We start from the raw sequence: 19853 nt of genomic DNA, 5'->3' as shown, positions 1-19853 counted from the left end.
AGTTGTATTATTATTTTCCCCCCTTTTCTTCGTATTCTTAAAGGCTTGAATTATTGATATAATAGTATTTCCGTATCGGGTCGGATGATCGGGTGATCGGGTCCAGGGTCCGGACTACTGCGAGGACTCACTGTCCAATTCACATTGTGGACACTTGTGGACAGTCACTAGACTGCGTTATCACATGCATTTATGCAGATCTCAGTTGCGCACACCTCTCAAATTAGTCTTGATCAACATATACGCCAAGGACTCCGTCATATTTCCTACACAGTACATACTTAGCTAGGATAGACAAAGAATACGAGATGCTAACGATGTGCTTCCTGCCTACTTATTCAGTCAGTACTATCTATCTCTCCATCTATCGCTTGCCCCCTTCCCTTTGCTTTCCTTTCAGTAAAATAAATCTGCTGTAGCCGTGCCACGCCACGCGACGACCCAGCAAAGACATCTAAGCACTGCGCAAGGAAGTGCTTTATTCATTAGTCATTAGTACTTTACCGAGGTAGATACTCATCAATAACCTAGTACATACCTACTGCGGTAGGTTCCCGGAAAGATTCCCTGGTGTGCCCCACGGGTGGATGCCGGTCAATGTTGGTGTTTTAACGCTGCCTTTGACAATTGCCGCTTTGATGATCCTTACTGTCTTCCATCTCTAAGACCATTAAATACGGCCGACTGATCCGGCGGTAAGAATGCTGACAGTGAAATATAAAGAGCATCAAAACACCAGGGCCACCAGACATCCCCTGTCTGTCCATGGGGCGCAACAGGCAATCATACCGGGACCTACCACAGTACCTCTTATAAAAAGATTACGCAGTACAGGGAGACGATGAGAATATAGAAGACAACTTCAGGTTGACAAAAAAATGAAAATTCCCGTTGACATACCCATCCAGGGAGGATAGGGTTAGCCACCAGAGAGAAAGAGAGTTTGCTTATGATGAATACACTAGGTTGCCATATCTTTCATCACCCCATCCCCTGCTGCCTCCTGTCTTGGCGGATTGCTACTTTATACTCATGTGATTTTGAAGCTATTGGAGGGTACCCGGGTACCATGGTAGGCCACACATCCTAGCCAAAGCCAGCCCAGATTGCAATATAGCAAAAGCGGCAAGATAAGTGGCTTGAACAAGGGGGAGGGGGTGCCGAAAGATATGGCAACCTACTGTATGTGCATGTGCGCATTGACCAAGCCAGAGAGCACCATGAGGCCGCTGAGAAAAGAAGAGTAAGCAGGTAGTATAAAAAAATAGGAAATGACTATTTCTTTGACTCAGAAAGGATGCAGAAATTTGCCAAGTGAAAAATATTTCGTTATCCTGAATCCAATCCTCCTGTTTAGCAGCTAGCAGTTTGGCAGATTACTGTTGCTATTTTATATCCTCATGTGGTATTTTGAGACTATCTGGTGGAGGGAAAACCCAGAAACACCTTCTATCTGTGATGGGTACGTCCTCAGAGAAGTCAATCCGGATCACATCACAATAAAGCAAAAGCAGCAAGGTAGGTAACTAGCTGGTGGCCTGGACACAGGCAGAACTCGGGTGGATAATGAAAGTTATGTTTGGCAAACTCCTATCCTGTAGGCTGCTCAAGTTATATACTGTGGTACAACCCGGTAGGTTCCCTGGTGCGCTCCACCAACAGGGATGCCTAGTGGGCCTGGTGTTCTGATGCTGCTTTTGCATTTTGCTGCCAGTGTTCTTAGTGCCTGATCAGTCAGCCATATTAATGACCTTAGAGATAGAAGGTGGTAAGGATGACCAGCAGCAATTGTCAAAGGCGACATCAAAACACCAGCATTGACCAGCATCCACCCGTGGGGCGCACCAGGGAATCCTACCGGGTTATACCGCAGTATAGATAGAATCCAAAATGGAGAAGAAAAGAAAAGAAAACATTGTGAATCATGCAAAGCCCAAGACCCAAGTAACTGGATGGGCCTCGAGATATATTCTGTCTGCATTCACCGTGTCGTCTCATCTAGCTCTAATATCTAAAGCATGCGATTTGATCTCCGTAGATGATGCTAGGTGTCGTCTCGTAATTTCGCAAACGTTCAAGAAATGCGGTGAGAAAGAGAATGGCGGCTTAGGACCGATGATACTCCCAACTAGGAATTGATAGTTGAAGCCGCGGATATGATGCCAACAAATGCGAAGAAATGCGCAACATATCTAGTGACGTGAAATGGCATGACATGGCATGGCACCGAAAACAAGGGATCGGTGTTGATAGATGGCATTACAGATGCTTAGAAAATGAAGCGAAATAAATATCTATATCAGAAACGCCCGGCCCGATAGTCAAAAGTTCTTGAGAGAACGAAGTGGTAAATCAAAAGGTGGTAAATAAAGAAAATATGAATCGAGCCTACATGTTCAGCAGGCTCATCTGGCGTCTTATTGGACTCCCAGCACTAGTTCCATAGGCATCACCGTCCTCACTAGGCCCGACCCCGCTATCTGTACCGGCGCCAGCGTCAGTATCAATGTCCCACTGAGAGTCGTCCGCATCGGCCGAGTCCTCCCCGCTCGGATTCTCAGACCAGGCCTTCTGCACAGCACCACGGTGGTTCCACCGCAATGCGCGCCGGACACTTTCGAACCACTCCCCTCCGCCGGAGACGACGGTCGGGAAGGGATACTGGCTGGCCTCCACGGTGACATAGTCACCCTGTCGAAGCTCAATGCGGCCCTTGCCGTCGAACGAACAGTAGGCTGTGGAGCGCGATGCAGTGGGGACGGCAATGCGGAGAAGCATCGTGTCAGAGAGGACCATTGGGCGGAATGAGAGGGTATGTGGGCAGATTGGAGTGAGAAGGATGCCAGGGATAGACGGGTGGACGAGAGAACCTCCAGCGGAAAGGGAATACGCAGTCGAGCCTAAATAGTCAGTATTTTCTGGCCATTTCTCGAAGTACTGTATAAAGATTGGATTTCTTACCTGTAGGAGTCGAGAAGATGCAACCGTCTGCCTGAATGACGGTCAAAAGCTCATTATCACCGTACAACTCCAAATTGGAAACGTAGGGTGATGGACCACGATCAATAACCAACTCGTTCAGAACCTCGAACTGCTCTCCCTCTTCCACTGCCCCTGCTTCAGCTCCCTTGCTCCTATCCGCTCGGAACACAGTGCATGTAAATCTCATGCGAAGGTTGACGCGCATCCCAACATCGCCCATCACGTTGTTGAGGTGCTCTTTGTACCTCTCGAACTCAAAATTCGTCAAGAACCCCAAACTTCCCAGCGAGAAAGATAAAATTGGGGGAACAATACGCTGGAAGAGCCATGAGGTAAACAGCACAGTCCCATCCCCACCCAAGGTAAGGACAAGATCGAACTTCTCCGGTGACGTCCAGCACAGATCGGGCGTCCAGTACTTCAGCATGTGTGCGAAGCGTGGTTCCTTTTCCAGCAGGCCAGCTGCGTCGAAACGTTTGGAATTCCGCAATTTGGCGTCAACATAGACGTTCACGCCCAAGTCACTTCCATACCGGGGCGTTGAAAGAAGCCATTCTGCCAATTCCCGTGTCAAATATACGAGACTGTTATCTCGAGCTTTTGTGACGATCATAACATTCCTGACGGCTCGTTTGATTGGCCGTCGTTGAAGCTGCTTCGACACCTCCCTCACACCGGTCGCCGTCTGAACGAGACGGGAATGAGACAACCACTCGTCGTCTGCGATCTCCTCAAGGACCTTTTGGATATTTACAGCATCGTCAAAGCGTTGATGGAAGAAGCAAGGCGATTGTAGTGCCATTCGTGCCGTCGACGGTGATTTCTCCGGAAGTCCAAGCTGCAGGTTCGATAACGCAGCTGACAGCATTTGCGATGATGAATTGCTGTATCTGCGTTCCTTCTCTTCGCCAGAATTGTTCGAGTTGTTTTTTACAAGCGCATTCAAGGATGCCGCCAGCGGCATGGTGGTGTTGTTCGACATGGGCGGTCGCGAACTCAAGGCCTTCATGATGGTCTGACGCGGGACAGAATCTATCGACCGTACGTTCTTGCGATGGTTCAGAAAGGATTTTGGCGAACGGAATGGTAGGAATGGAGAGGTGGGCAGCGAGGTTACGGCTTCCTCCCGAGGAGGTTCAGATGGGAGACATGCGGTCGGGCTGAGGCTGCCAGGATCCTCTGCGGAGATGCTGGCATGAATTTCGTTGTTCGTCTGCGACGGATCTATATGCAGTGCATAATCGCGCAGCAGCAAGTCTCCAACGGTAGAAGCGGAATCGGGTGGGGCTCGCGACGAGTCTGATGACGAGAAGCTGTCAGATTCCTGTCGGAATGGACCGTCCGCACGAGAGCTTGAGCTTGGCCCTTGCTGGGTGCCCTCGACACTCGGATTGGGCGACAGGGCAGGATGTGTGAACGTCGATGAAGCCATGGGAAACGCAAGGCTTTTTAATCACCAGAGGTCTGCCCGTCCGTATTCGGACTTGACGTCGACGAGACACGGTGCCGCGGAGTAATCTAAACTCCACTCCGGGGTTATTATCGGTCGTGACGAAATCCGAGCCGACGGTCTAACAGCCGGACCGGTTCGGTTCAAGATAAGCTGCTGAAAGATCCAGAAACCCCTGCCAGGATCCTGACGTGATTCTAGATGACTTCCACGGCGCTCTGCCACGGTTTCCTGGCTGCTGTCGGGGTCTGGAACTCCGGTCGTGGAGTAGGATCCGGGATATCGGGAGAGATTGTTGGTGGGGTTAATAAGGCCTTAAGCCAGGCTAAAGTCCAAGACTCTCGGTAGGAAGCTCGGATTGCGGGGCCTGGCCAGGAATGGGGGCTGTGATTGACTGATTGTTGAGATTTCGATAGTGGTGGGTAGCTTAATAAGTTTAACCGCCAACGCCAGAGCTCTTTGCCGAACGCGGCAGGTTTGACAATTTAAGAACAGACCTCCTGTGCCCCTGAGGTGCTGTTCCACAGTACTACTCCCTACAAGAGAGTGAAGACAGGGATGCTGGGGCTAAGACAGGACTTTGCGCGGCGCAGACAGGAGGCTCAGGAGTAGACACTGCACTTTACTGGAACCGTACCGTGTGCGAAGAGGACGGGACGGATGTGGGGTCCTCTCGTGGAATGTCAGAATTGCGAAGGAGCTGTTGAATAATGAATGCAATCTTTGCTGACAGAGCTTATGAACTCCCCAAAGATCTCCGGAAGGTGAGAGTCGGACACGTGGAATAGCAGGTGGTCGTTCTCGAGCTCCAAGCGCGGAGCGCGGTGGTCCGTGGATAGGTAACGACGGGTTCTTCGTGGATCCCAACTGAACACCTGGTTCTAGAGCATTGGTAAGCATATTTCTAAGCAAAAGTCCTTAAGAACTCAACAAGGCTTATGAGATCGACAAACGGCAGATCTTACCAGTGGGGCGAACGGAAAGTCGAGAACAGACGATTGACTGGAAGGTATTGACTGATCAGAGGATAACCAGCCCTATAAAGGTCTATATAATTTATGGACAGGGAAATAAAAAACAATAAATAAAGATAACCTGGGAACAAAGAATGGAAAGGTGACCAGCACCAAAAAGTATGTAGCAAAGAAAGTGGTCGTGCGACGAGCAGCGAGTTTGAGTCTTTGGGTGGATGTTTCTCACGACTGCCGCGCCCACGGGATGCTCCTTTTAAAGAACGGAGAGGCGGTCACAGGGACAACTGTAGCCGAACATCTTACTTGCTTCAAACATAAGAACCAGTCTTGTTCATCTAATCTACTCCGTACACATGAATCCATACCAAGGGATGAAGCGCTCCACGAGCTTCAGGCATAAATCATCTGAGATGGGTCCGGCAGCGGTTGATGAAAAGAGGCAAGCTGTCAAACACTGACACAGGGCTCCTTTCATTCTCCAGCCTTATGCTCTCAACCACTGTGGAACTCTCCCCCTCTATGCAGGCTTTACTCTCCAAGGTGGATTCTAGCCTCCTCAACCAGCTTGTTGGGGCACATGCCAAGTGATGAAACGGGGGCCCCGAATCTGAAGCAAGACGCGGACTTCCCAACCCCTGGCCAGGGCTCTATGCAACAGTCCCTGTATCACCAAGCAGGATGGGTTATCTACAGATACACCTCCCTCCAGGCTTAATGGGAGCTATTATATCTCTCCTCTCGACCGAAGTGGCTGACACCAGCCGATTTATCCGGAAAGAACAGAATACCCTACAGTACAAAGCTAGTGGAACGGCCTTTGCTGCAACACTTCGCAACTACAGGGGAGTTGAGAGTAGACTGTTGTCTAACGATTGCTTGATCGGGAAATTTGCTCATGCGTGGATGCGGCCAGGCGCCTCCAAGCTCTGTGAGCACTATCTCATCTACTCTTACGTGAGCTTCCTCTCCTGAGCTGTCCTGATAAAAGACACTCGCTTTATGCACGCCCCCAGGTCGTGTCCTCTCTGCTTCGCTAACGCCTGACGTTCTGATGCCTTTGTCAGCTGCTCCGTGTAGGGTTTCCTCCAGGTGGCCCCTGGATAGCGCCAGCAACGGAGAACCAAGTCCTGATTCCATGCCAAGGACCCGCCCTGGGTTAAAAGTCGATGGGATAAACTGGCGCGCGAACGTGGCTCATGTAGCCATCGACGATGGCAGGGTATGATTCGCGACATGTCAGTCGCAAAGTGAGCCCGTCCTCTTGTAGCCGCCAGGTCCACCCACAGAAATGTGATATCCGCCTGTGATCCACAGCAGTACGGGATGAAATATCGAACAATAATCAATCAGCGTCAATCTTCCACGCATAATCGTGGTAAATCTTGTCCTCGACGGTCTCCCTCACGAAGCTCTCCAAGCTCCAACCATCCACATCTTCAACCATATTAACGTCACCATCTGCACCTCCGACCCGGATTCCGCGACAGATCGTGTATGCGCGCTCGTACACCCTCTCCCAGGTGTCAAAGTCGAAGCTTCCTTCGCTCTCATTCAGTAGCAAGTGGCCCTTGGAGGTGAACGCCAATACATGCAGAGAAGTAGCAGTCTTCACATCCTTCACAGACGGGTCACGGATAATCTCTCCAGACCCGGTCACCGCGACTATAGTCGCCGTGTATGTCATCGACATCGGGATCGAAGCGGACAGGAGCGCAAGGAGGGCGGTATGAAGGAGCGCAGGTAGCATAGGCAGATACTGTTACAGATCAACGGATAAGAAATTGCCTTTGCCCCACAGCCAAATACAAATAGCAAATTTCACAGCTGGATGTAGCAGTTAAAAAGGGACAGACTTACCGAATCTCCTCGTGCGACCTTCGCGCCACTCTCCCCGCCCAGGACAACCAACGTAATCACAATCCCCCGTCTCGGAAATCCCTTCTCCCTTCCCAAAATCAATCTCCCCAGCACACCTCTTAGTATTCCCTCGGCGTATCTCTCTCCAACACCGCCCGGGGCCGTTCCCGGCTTGACCAGGATCTCGAGGGTCGACTCCTCTGGCTTCTGGGCATCACGACGGCCGGGAAGTTCGACTGGACCGTTTACAGAGCCGATGATCTGATTCCCCGTCGAGGGGCACGTGTAGGACGCGGAGCCATCAGAGCGATGGAGAGGGGTGAGCGCAGCTGTAGGACCTGCCATGGGCGATGCGATGCGGCGCGACGAGCTCGTCCTGTTTCACAACTCGATAAAGGGAAGAAGCGCTGTTTGAGAATATGTTCAATTCTGTTGTGCAGGTGCGACAATGATCGTTAATTCCGGGTATTGAACGCTCGTTCCCAAAGTATCTGTCAAGGACGATGTGCCTGGTTTTCTGAATTTTTGGGCTGTGAGGATAGCTCTGCGGGGCGCGCCTTGATTGGCTGGCTCCCTTGGGCAGGTGTCAAGGAACGCCGGGCGGCGGAATCTTTCGCGCGGAGAAGCCTAGATGATGCAGTTGAATACAACCCTTTTCTTTCTCTATTTATGTTTATCTAATCTTAATTTTTGTCCGTCTAATGAACCATGTAGTTGCCAAAAAATTATTCCAACCATTCCGATACACCTGCGGAGACTTCTTGAGGGATATCTGACGCCCAAATACCTACCCTGCTAAGTCCTAAGATGGTCGAAATTGATGTCAGTGCACTATCTAGGAACAGAACTTCAGTGATGGAGAAGATTAGATTTCTAAATGCTATAATACTCTTCTATATCCTACAGTCGGGAATTCTAGGTGATTGTGCTGCAAAGGGCCTGGTTCATCAAAAATTTAGCAAATCGCGTGGCGCTCGCAATTTTATATTTATCCACCTTGTTTCCCGCAACTTTCATCAGTTCTACCTTTCCTACTTCTCCCACCAAAGACCTGATCCTTGACAATAGAAAGCATCGGCTGTGAAAGGAGCATGGAAACTAGAACTCCGCTCTGCAGCGTCAGGCAAGAGAGGTGTACACTTTGTCCGTATATTGGTATGGAGTTTGGATATGTGCGGTCCAACTTTTGTCAGCTATCAGCACTCAAGGGGGATTATAGAGATAATAGACTGGTTGAATTAATTCCTCTTCTGTAGTAATGAAGAGGAAATATGACTCCCGCCGCATATTCTATCCCCAGTTTGTCCCATGCATCTGCTGTATCTCCCCTCGGCCACAATCCGAACGAGAGTCTTTTTGCCCCAGAAACATTTTACTAAGCTTCCTCAGACGAGACGTCTTGATCGTACAGGATTCATCTATCATGGATGGCCAGCCTTGCTGATATTCTGGGGCCCAACAGAGGTTGAGAGCAACTGACACAGGGATTTGATTCCAACGCCAAGCCCTGGACTACTTCTGCATATTTGATTTCAGAAAATCGAGCTCAGCCCAGGCAATCAATTAGGTGAAGTACATGTACGGCTCAGGTGCGGGGTAAGCGAATGTGAGTTTAGAAGGAAATCCCAATAGCAAGCAGATAATACAGGGTCCACCGATATATCTAGATGGTCACCGCGGGGAGGGGGGCTGGCAAGACAGTTCAGACTCGGGGGCCAAGTACGTGGGGGCCCAACACACTTAAAATATCTAAGTGGCAGTTGAAAGTCTCGCCGAGAGTACTAGGCACAGGCACCTAGTTAGAGGAGCACCTTGACTAAGCCCCTGCAGAGACGGGCGGTGGAGGGCAAGCTTAGTTATGCGGGGAATAATTTATCATGCACCAGCTGTCGCAAAGCAACTACATAGGGAAGTAGTAGATCTAGAGTATACAAGCTCTAAGCACCAGTAATGTGATTTTTTTAACAGCTTGGAATCAAAACCTCGCCGCCCCGCCTGGCCGATTTCCTGAAGGTAGAGCAAGAGTAAATGGCAGAAACAGCTCTTTGGAGAAAAATGATATAAATGCGAGAGAAGACCTGTGACTGTAACGTAGGATGCAGCAGATGGTGTGTAACAGGTTGTGAGAGAATCGTTCAGCTTTTGTCATTGGGAGCAGTCTTCTTGAAGCCCAACACATCTTGTTGTGCACTTGGCAGAAGCAAGGTGACTTCATAAACCATACCCGACACTGAGAGGATATATGCATTATGCTGCGAAGAGCACTTCACTGCCACTCCATCTCGGCACACTTTTGTAGGTTACTGACCTCTTATCCACAAGAGCTGAGTGTTGTTGCATGCAGCTACCTATCTATCAGAAACTCGACTGGAAGAAGACTTCTATACTTGTTTCCAGAAGGTTACATTTGTTTAGTTGCAGAATAAGGCAACCAGCATTGAATCAATGAGCCGTACTTTGAATGTAACGCACAGCCTTCCTCTCGTCTATATAAACTGGGAGAATCCTCATGTTGAGCCAGAGCAATCTTGCAAGTCCAGAATCTATCTATCCAGGTTTAGTCTATACCGATTTCTCAAGCCTTTTTTATCCTTTAACCACCAACCATCCAATACAAATCTCAGCAGGGTTCTTTATTCTTCGATTACCAAGCGCCATAATGCAATTCCTGAACCTCGTTGCTGCTCTTCTGGCTAGCTCTGCAAATTGTTGCAGCTGCACCACCTGGTACTCCTGAACAAAGGAGGGGATGTCCCAATGGATGGAACATCTGCGGAGTATGGAACATTAAAGCATCTTTGTTGTCCCTACCATGGACGATATCTAACAATCTTCGACCAGGAATGTAATGGCACCCAATGCCAAGGCATCTCATTCATCAGGGCTCCGTGTTGGTGGGGCGACTACAAGTCGCGTCATAGAAGCGGAACAGAATGAATAACGGGGACCCTCCCCGTATATTGAAAAGCAAGATCTGATACTATTATAACAAAGAAGAAAAATATGACAATTATGCAGAAAGGGAAACCAGTACCATTCCTTAGACGATTATATAATCATTTATAGAAACGCCAAATGCATTGAGAAGTAGTTATTCGGGGGAGTGAAGCAGTGGCAGCTTAGTCACAAAGAGTGTAAACGGAACTCAGGTACCGTATATGGATACTTGTGTATAGATCGTAGTGTATAGGTGCAGGGATTCCAACATTCATTACATCCTGCGAAAGCCGATATAAAACGACGTCCAAAGGTCTTGGTGTCTATTAGCTGCCTTCGATGAGACTAATAGTGAGCTGCTAGATGAAACAATCACAGTATTGATGGGGCTTTTTTACATTATTCACTTGCCCCAGCGCTAGTGAAGAGATCGAAGATTCAATTCTACAATTCATTGGTCTTTCGAGGCTATTCACTTTTGCTTTTCATTCCAGATTTGTCCTTTGTATACTATTTCCAAGTTTTATTTCATTTCCTGGGAATTCACACCGCTCGTGAATAAGGTCCTGGATTTGGTCAAGGAAGCAACGAAGTTCGTTTATTTGCTGGGCCAGACTGCTACAATTGGTAGATATAGTATTGGGTCTAATGCTGGAATAATGGCAGTTCCGTACCTACAAGAGCTGTGTGGGCCTTTTTGAAGCTTTTAGCCTTTTTCGCCTCCACAAGAATTTTGTCCAGTTCCTGAAAAAGGCAGAAGGCATAGAGGGTCGCAGAGTTGGAACGGGAAAATTCACGCCAGTAGAGTATGTATGGTACTGTCTTAGAACCTGGACCTTGGAGCAATTAGTAGATACCACAAGGGATGACGTACACGCTGCGCCCGTGCTGAGGCTCTTAATCCAACTGCAAGGGCATACTCTTGTGCTACCTCTGTTCATCAACGTATGCAGACCCGGACGCTCACTGCAATTGACTCTGATCGTCTCTCAATTTCCTTCTTGAAGATGCGACGTCAAAAGTGCCTGTCTCCACATTTGCATATAGTATCTTCTGGAATGATATTCACTAGTAAACAACGGGGGATGACCTCATCGCGCAGGAAAGCTAAAAGGTTGGTATCTTCCGAGGCGTGCATCTGGATTAAGGGCGTGGCAAATCCCACTGCACATAGCAGAAAGTCGACGTGTCCTTGGGGCATGAGAGCTGGAAAACGAGACATCGGGGATGTAGCTGAAGACCACCCGCGGAGCTATCTTTCTTGCCTTGTCACAAGAGGACCAATGATACCCAGGGACAGGACGATGGAATAGGCGAAGAAGAGAACCTGGCAACATGCAGACGATAGACTGGTTACTAGACTGTTAGCGCGACGGGTGAAGCACGCTGTTGGTCCCGGCCACATGGGCATCCCAACCGTCTTGCACTCTCGACCAGAACACGCATACTGCATACATACCTGGTCATTGGAGAGCGACGCACGCGACACGATTGTGCAATAGGAGAGATGGAACGCGAGCTCCCGATCGCAGGGCTGCAAAAGGGCAAGCCGAGACTGCCAATCTCTCGGCCGTCTTGGACAAGCAACTGTCGTCTTGGCCCCAAGAATATAGCCACGCTAGGCATTTTGGAAGAGACGACATCGACATGTCTGCTCCGAGAGACGTAGACGACTGGACCAGGAGGCATCCAAAGACCTTGGACACGCCAGAATGCCACGGTTGCCGGCGGAGGACGGTCGGGAGACTGGAGATAGGCTGACATGACAGCGACAAGTCGTCGCCTTCGCAGGGCCTCCCCAGACGTCTCGGCTCGCCAATCCAGTGGCGTCCGATCGACCTTCCAAGCATCCGCGGCCACACACCGTCAGCCTGCATGGCTCCAGTCGAGATAGCAGAGCTGCTATCGAGTCGCCATTCTCCAGATGATTTGTCGGGGACGATGGGGGAACCCCTCACCGGCGATGGCTAACCCCAGAGGGGGATGTCCTATATCTGGCAATCACCCCCCCTCGCCGTGAATGCTCACGCGCCTCGATCGGTCTGCTCTGCAATTTCGAGCTCGACATCTCTCATTCTTCAACCCACACAGTCGGCACATATCGCACCCTATCTCTCGTTTGTCACAAAGCTCCAATTGAATGGGCATAGAGACTTCCCCACCCGATGTCGAGGAATCGACTGAGCCTCCTTTATGTTCTACCCATGAAGGACATCCGGGATCAGCCATAGATCACTCACAAGGTGACTCGAAACATTCTGTGGAGTCAGAGAAGGTCTCCGCAGATCTAGACGGTCGAGAACTACGTCACTGTGCAAGCTGCCACCAAGCTCCATCAGAGGCAACGCTCCTGAGCCGGGAGGAGCAGTGTAAATATGCCCATACTATCTCCGCCACGGACCTCTCCGCGTTACTGGGAGTCGATTTACAGTACGTTTTGCTTCCTAACTTTGTTTCATTCTGCAGCACGCTCTTTGACACCTCATCCCAAGAAATGGACTCTCTAGTGCCGAAGCGGCATCTCGTCTTCGCCGAGATGGCCCTAACAAGGTTAAGGGTGCAGAGGGGGTATCCATGTGGAAAATATTGCTGAGGCAAGTCTCGAACAGCCTGACTTTAGTACGATCTAAGCCCATCAATTACCCATCCCCCACCGCAGGTTCATGTGGCCCCTTGGATGCAGGACGATGTTAATGTCCTGCTTTTCTAGGTACTTCTCATCACCATGGCTCTGTCATTCGGAATTGACGACTACATCGAGGGAGGGGTGATCACCGCCGTCATCCTCCTGAACATTGTCGTTGGGTAGGTGAAATGCGCCAGTATCTTCCTTGACCATGTTTCTGATCGGTTGGCAGATTTGTCCAAGATTACCGAGCAGAGCAGACCATCCTCTCACTGCAGGCTCTCTCAGCCCCAGTGTGTAAAGTCATCCGTGATGGTCGAATCCACTCTGTTAAAGCAGAAACTCTCGTCGTTGGGGACATCGTCCAGCTGGCGGTGGGCGACGTCGTGCCTGCGGACTTGAGATTGTTCAATGGCATGAACGCCTCAACAGACGAGGCACTGCTTACGGGTGAGTCACTACCTGTGTCAAAGACACCACAGACCACATTCACCGCTCGTGAGATCCCGATCGGTGACCGCACGAATATGGTGTACTCCGCAAGCACGATGACCCAGGGTCGAGCTACCGGAATCGTAGTTTCCGTAGGCATGATGACCGAGGTCGGGAAGATTGCACGCCTTCTACGCGAGGGAACTGAGCAAAAGAGCTCAAAACTCATTATTCGTGTGTGGAATAAAGTCAAGATAACCACTATGAACATTCTCGGCTTGATCGGAACCCCGTTGCAAGTCAAACTTAGCAAGTTTGCCCTTCTTCTGTTCGCTCTAGCGGTGCTTCTGGCGATCATAGTATTTTCCGCCAATAAATGGGATCTCCATGGTGAGGTGCTAATCTACGGAATATGTGTTGCTGTTGCTGTTATTCCGGAGTCGCTCATAGCGGTCCTTACCATCACTGTCGCCGTGGGTACCAAGGCCATGGCAAGAGGAAATGTTATTGTTAGGAAGCTCCAATCGCTGGAAGCAGTGGGCGGAGTGACCAACATCTGCTCTGACAAGACAGGTACCCTTACTCAAGGGAAGATGATTGCACGAAAAGCTTGGATTCCCAAAGCCGGTTCTCTGACCATTCATGATACTACTAATCCGTTTAACCCTACGAGCGGTTCGATTAGAATGGATGGTGTCGATATCGGTTCTGAAAAGATCGGGAGTAGCAGTTTATTGAGTACCTTTCTGAGTGCTATTGCTTTGTGCAACATGTCAACGGTATACAATGGCGATGAAAAAGCCTCCGTCGCGAAAGGACAATCAGAAGGTGCACCTGATAACTGGACGGCCGTTGGAGAGCCAACAGAAATTGCACTTCAGGTTTTGGCCATGCGTTTTGGCTGGGGGAAGTCTGCAATGCTTCAGGAGGGCAACCTTGAACTCTTGACAGAGTATCCATTCGATTCGGCCATCAAGAGGATGACGGTCATCTACAAGAACCGGGATGAAAATATAAACGAGGTGTACACCAAAGGAGCTACTGAGGCGTTGATACCAATTCTCTCAGTCCATGAATCAGAGAAGAACGAGATCCAAGCAAGGGCTGACAGAATGGCTGGTGAAGGGCTTCGAGTTCTTTGCATTGCGCACAAGAGAACCCTGGTCGATGATGAGAGCCAGCTGTCCAAACGAAGCATAGCAGAATCAGGCCTTGAGTTTGTTGGCCTCGTTGGATTGTACGACCCCCCTCGCGTTGAAACGGCTGAAGCAGTCAGGAAATGTCAGATGGCGGGCATCACGGTCCACATGCTCACAGGTGACCATATCCGAACTGCAACAGCCATTGCATATGAAGTTGGCATTATCGGCACAGCCATTCCCAGTGCACAAGCTAGTAGGGTTGTCATGGCTGCTGCAGATTTTGACAAGTTAACCGACGCTGAAATTGACGAGATTGAGGCGTTGCCTCTCGTTATCGCGCGATGCAGTCCAACGACCAAGGTTCGAATGGTGGAAGCAATGCACAGGAGAAACGCATTCTGCGTCATGACTGGAGATGGTGTCAACGACTCACCGGCCCTCAAGCGTGCTGATGTAGGTATCGCGATGGGCAAGAACGGCAGCGATGTCGCCAAGGATGCGGCTGATTTGGTCCTGACGGACGACGACTTCTCGTCTATCGTAAGGGCTGTAGAGGAGGGAAGGAGATTGTTTGACAACATCCAAAAGGCATACTTGTATCCCCATAAACCACAGCATCTACTCTCGATACTGACCAATATCTCCAGTTCCTCATGCATCTCCTGATCTCGAACATCTCCCAAGTGATATTGCTTTTGACCGCTCTTGCGTTCCAGGACCGTGACGGAAATTCAGTCTTTCCGCTCTCACCACTCGAGATCCTGTGGGTCAACCTGATCACCTCGTCATTTCTGGCACTCGGTCTTGGACTTGAGGAATCCCAGCCAGACATTATGTACCGACCTCCACACGACCTACGTGTGGGTGTTTTCACCCGGGAGCTTATCATAGACAAGATGATCTATGGCACCTTCATGGGATCTCTCTGTCTCGTGGCTTTCGTTTCTGTTGTCTACGGCGCTGGCTCAGGGACACCTGATTTAGGTATCGATTGTAACCAGGGTTGGAACGATACCTGCGATGTGGTTTTCCGCGCACGCGCCACAACTTATGCTACGTTGACTTTCCTCCTGCTCGTGACCGCATGGGAGGTTAAACACTTCTCGCGCTCTCTATTCAACCTCGACCCGATGCGTTATCCGGGCAAGCTCTCCATCTTCCCCACCCTTTGGCGGAACCGGTTCCTGTTCTGGGCAGTTGTCGCAGGTTTCATCATCGCCTTCCCCGTCATCTATCTTCCTGTGATCAACCGGGCCGTCTTTAAGCACCACGGCATCGGCTGGGAGTGGGGAATCGTCTTCGGCTGCGTGGTGGTGTATCTTGTGCTGGTCGAGATCTGGAAAGCCATCAAGCGCGCCTTCGGAATCGCGAGCGGACAGAACAAGGTCTTGTCAATGCAAGATGCCGAAATGCGCGCGGGACTGTGGCCGGCAACCCCGTTGTCTCTGAGTGTAAACGAGAGTGTGGAGGCGAAGTAAAAAGGTCGCGAGTCATGAGCTAGGATGGATGACAACTAGTACAATGAATCGAGGTGTTCAGCACCGCTGTGCATGTACATAGGTACACATTTCCTTTTCCACTCTTCCGCTGCTTCAACAAGCGGACACATCCATTCTTCTCATTTCCAAGGTTGACCTCGCATCCGGTGTCGACATCTTTCACTCAAGTCATTCCCGATCGTATCACATTTTATGTTGCCTGTCTTTAATCCCCCTATCCCTGCACATCTGTTGACGATTTTTCTGTTAGTTACATACAAATGCGCTTCTTACCTAAGCCGGCATGCTTTCTTGCGCTGGCTTTCTTGCGCTGGCTTTCTTTGTTGGTATTTATGTACGTAGTCTTGTAGGTTCGGGGAGTAGGATGTGGAGTTGTGTCGAAGGGGTTGATGTACCGGGTAGCTGATCTAGCTATGGTCGAGTAGGAATATAAATGCCAGGATCAGCTGGAGTATGCACTTTGCTCATTATAGTAGTCTTAGTAGCGATCAGATGGCTTGAATCCTCCACCAGACATGTTCAGCACATACACATGTAGTGTCGACGACGAAGCTGGCTGCGGTGTATGTATATCTCAGCCAATCAGAATGCACGTACCCCCCGATGCGCCCCTCAAGTGTTCTGCTGTGTCCAAAGCGCTTTGTCCTTTATTCTATGGAGTATTGTGATGAATATATTCGAATTCACGTTCGATCTCTCGGTGCGTGGATGTAGGCACGCACAGATTACTTCAGCTAGGACATGCTGACCCGGAAGTCACCGTTCGAAGACGGAAACAAAACACCGAGAACAGAATCACGGCCGACTCCACGCGATATATCACATCCCTCCGCCCTGAGCGCTCCATCCATCGACTCTTCCCAGTTCTAGCCGTTTCTCAGGCATGGTGCATAATGCATGGTGGAGCAGCGCTGATGCTGAAGCCAACCAATTAAGGCGACCTGTGGCATACTGAGGCTGACCGCGGCGTGCGACCCAAAAGAACGGCAGCGCGTCGGGCTCGTGCAGCATCGATATCTTACAGCCTGGCTCTCTCTCCCAGAGACCCCTCTATAACACTGGCTATCTGTCTGGATTCTCGCATCTAGACTGTCTATCTAACTCACTGGACGTTAGTCCTACCGGTGCTGTCCTGCATACTACTCCACGCGCTAGAAATACAAGACTGCCCCGCGATCTTAACTATGAGGGTCCTGTGCCTCCACGGCAAAGGCACCAGCGGTGCCATCTTCAAGTCGCAGACCGGTAAGATGATCGCACCCTTGAAAAATACAAACGGTCCGTTTGTTCCACTGACCAGTGGGTTACGCCAACAGCATCTTTCCGCGGTCTGCTCCAGGGCCAGGGCATCGAGTTCGAGTTTGTCGACGGTCCCCACGCCTCGTTGCCCGCGCCCGGCATCGACCTCTTCTACCCGCCGCCGTTCTACGCCTTCTGGAACGGCGACTCGCTCGACGAGATCCACGCCGCGCGCGACTGGCTCGCCGACCTCGTCTCCCGCTCCGGCCCGTACGATGCCGTCATGACCTTCTCCCAGGGCTGCGCCCTCGCGGCCACGGCGCTGCTGCACCACCAGGCCCAGAGCGACCCGAGCAGCAGTCCGCCGCCCTTCAAGGCCGCCATCTTCATCTGCGGCGGAGCGCCGCTCACCGTCGCGGAGAGCCTGGGCTTCACGGTCTCGCAGGAGGCGTGGGACCGCGACGCCGCGTCCCGCAAGGCCCTGTCCGACAAGGCCTCCGCGCCCGCGATCCTGGCCCAGGGCTCCAAGCGGTGGACGGACGTCGACGGCGCCAGCGGTTACTCGGTCGAGGATGCGTCCCGCGAGGTCTCTGGCCCGCTGCAGATCAAGATCCCGACGGTCCATATCTACGGCTCCAAGGATCCACGGTACTTCGCGGGCGTGCAGCTGAGCAGCTTCTGCGATCCCCGGACGCGCAAGGTCTACAACCACGGCGGGGGGCATGAGATCCCGCGCGGGGACACGGTCAGTAGGACTATTGCGGATTTGGTCCGGTGGGCTCTTGTGGCGGGGAAGTCTGGAAAGGATCGATTAGGATAGTTTTTCTTTTTTGTTTATGCTTGGGTTATGTCGTATAGTCACGGAATCACCGAGACTCGAGAGAGGGAGGCAGGGAGGGAGGGAGTCCGTCTCATTTGTTTGGCTACTTACTTGCCCATTTCATGAGTTTCTCACATCATGCTGGATAACATAACATAGATTTGAATCTTCAATCTAGAGACAAACAACACACTCAAAGTACAGGAGAAAGGGAATCAATCAGTCCTGAAATATCTAAACAGATATAATAAATACTAGATACTAACAGCACAGCAGAAAGCTCGAGATATCCCTGCGCACACAGCCTTGGTGATGGAATTCATCACATCAATCTACATTTTCTCTCCATCTCATCCTTCTTTCACACCTTTTCCGTGCAAATCTTACTGTAGATAAAAGCGTCTTCCTCTCTATAGCTATTGCAGGCTTGTATCTTATTTTTTTGCTTTTAATTTCTATGATTTCAGGATTTATCTATCTAACTGACTTGAGAGGGTCAACCAGTCAAATGTTTTTCTTTTTGAGTTATGTACTGTACCATGTACAGTAGTAAACAGACAGACAGATAGCATATGATGTGGTCGACCAGACTAGACAGATTACTGGAATGCAACTCTACTCTACGATTAATTAATTCAAGCAGCCTCTTTTGCTCACTTACAGAGACCAGCAAAGAAAGCCACAAAAAAAGCTATATCATACCACAAAAACAAGATCAAATTTAAGCCAGACTAGACAAGGAATAGACAAGAGATAAGTCTAATTCAGAGAAAACAAAACCAGGGGGAAAAAAACGGATGGAATAGAATGGAAGAAGAAAAGAGACATAGAATCAATCAATTTATCTAGTTTCTATTTATTAACTTCATTCAAGCTATTATTACCAATTACTATGATATGATCCCCTTTCTACTTTGTTTCTGTTGGTTTATCGATCCTCTTCACTTTCACCAGGGGGAAAAAAAACGGGCGGAATAAGCTTTCATACTCTAAGTAATGATTAGGACCTTCCTGGATAAATAATGCTTAATAGACAATAGATGTACAGTACATACTCTACCATAGCAGTGATACTGCTATGTGTTTCAGCAAAAAAAAGCAGACTGTACAAGTGTAGGGATTGGAGGCGAGGGGAGGAGGTTCCAGCGCAGTACCTACTCACTCCGGCGAGGATAATATAATACCTGCTTCATACCTCCCTAGTCTGAAAGGGTGCAGCGAGCAGGGGGAGTGCAAACATGGTGTATTACTTACTTATTGGGTAACTAGAAGCTTATTGAGGGAAGAAAGAAAAAAACTAGGTATCTACACAATATGAAGCTTACTTTGATTAAACTGATTTCTGACCGGCTCAAGAGGGGAAATTTAACAGGAAGATCTAATCTAATCTAGAGCAAGAAGAGTTAGGAGGCAGACAGGCAGCTCTGTTGGATATGATTGATATGGCCTTTCTTCTAGATAGGAGAAAGAGAGGCATGATAAGAGACATTTCGGTGACGAGGTTTCTTCTAGTCCTCTCTTCGAGTCCATGATGGATCTTATTCAAGACTATCTGAGCCGTCTGCACGGAGGCCGTTGTCTCCGTTGAGAGGATGCTAGCTTTAGTTTCTTTTGGCAACTTAGCAACTTCCACCAGAGGTCTCAAGAGGATGTGGCTTATGCAGTGTTTCCATTCATAACATCTTATAGGGTAAACTGCTTGGCCACAGAAAAGTGTCTACACATCTGGTTGCAGCCATTGGTACCAGATATAGATAGCATGTATTCTCAGTAGTAGGGGTAAGATAGGTGGATCGATTGTGTGTGGGTTGTAGGAAGCAGGAGGCAAGCTGACCTCTAGGAGGTTGATATAGGCAAGCTGCCCGGGCCAGCTAGGTCTAAGCCCGGCAACCTCC

General features: G+C 49.8%; 4 protein-coding genes across 4 annotated transcripts; 2 read left to right on the top strand and 2 right to left on the bottom strand.

The window, feature by feature from the left end:
• Positions 1–2388: 2388 nt before the first annotated feature.
• VTN00DRAFT_8376 (uncharacterized protein) lies at positions 2389–4414 on the bottom strand (the record flags this gene model as incomplete). The annotated part of the gene is made up of 2 exons (XM_069435223.1): positions 2389–2900; positions 2962–4414. The coding sequence occupies 2 exons, from the start codon at positions 4412–4414 to the stop codon at positions 2389–2391; spliced, it is 1965 nt and encodes a 654-aa protein (XP_069286642.1).
• A 2334-nt stretch (positions 4415–6748) lies between these two features.
• On the bottom strand, positions 6749–7608 carry VTN00DRAFT_8375 (uncharacterized protein; the record flags this gene model as incomplete). Its single annotated transcript, XM_069435222.1, has 2 exons — positions 6749–7162; positions 7264–7608. The coding sequence occupies 2 exons, from the start codon at positions 7606–7608 to the stop codon at positions 6749–6751; spliced, it is 759 nt and encodes a 252-aa protein (XP_069286641.1).
• A 4732-nt stretch (positions 7609–12340) lies between these two features.
• VTN00DRAFT_8374 (uncharacterized protein) lies at positions 12341–15878 on the top strand (the record flags this gene model as incomplete). The annotated part of the gene is made up of 5 exons (XM_069435221.1): positions 12341–12630; positions 12693–12819; positions 12911–13005; positions 13059–14988; positions 15048–15878. The coding sequence occupies 5 exons, from the start codon at positions 12341–12343 to the stop codon at positions 15876–15878; spliced, it is 3273 nt and encodes a 1090-aa protein (XP_069286640.1).
• A 1205-nt stretch (positions 15879–17083) lies between these two features.
• On the top strand, positions 17084–17958 carry VTN00DRAFT_8373 (uncharacterized protein; the record flags this gene model as incomplete). The annotated part of the gene is made up of 2 exons (XM_069435220.1): positions 17084–17144; positions 17216–17958. The coding sequence occupies 2 exons, from the start codon at positions 17084–17086 to the stop codon at positions 17956–17958; spliced, it is 804 nt and encodes a 267-aa protein (XP_069286639.1).
• Positions 17959–19853: the final 1895 nt, after the last annotated feature.

The sequence above is a fragment of the Thermoascus crustaceus genome (assembly GCF_041956765.1).
Source record: "Thermoascus crustaceus strain CBS 181.67 unplaced genomic scaffold VTN00scaffold_5, whole genome shotgun sequence".
In the NCBI taxonomy this organism is placed as follows: domain Eukaryota; kingdom Fungi; phylum Ascomycota; class Eurotiomycetes; order Eurotiales; family Thermoascaceae; genus Thermoascus; species Thermoascus crustaceus.
The sequence above is the reverse complement of the archived record's forward strand: the minus strand, read 5'-3'. Positions and strand labels throughout refer to the sequence as shown.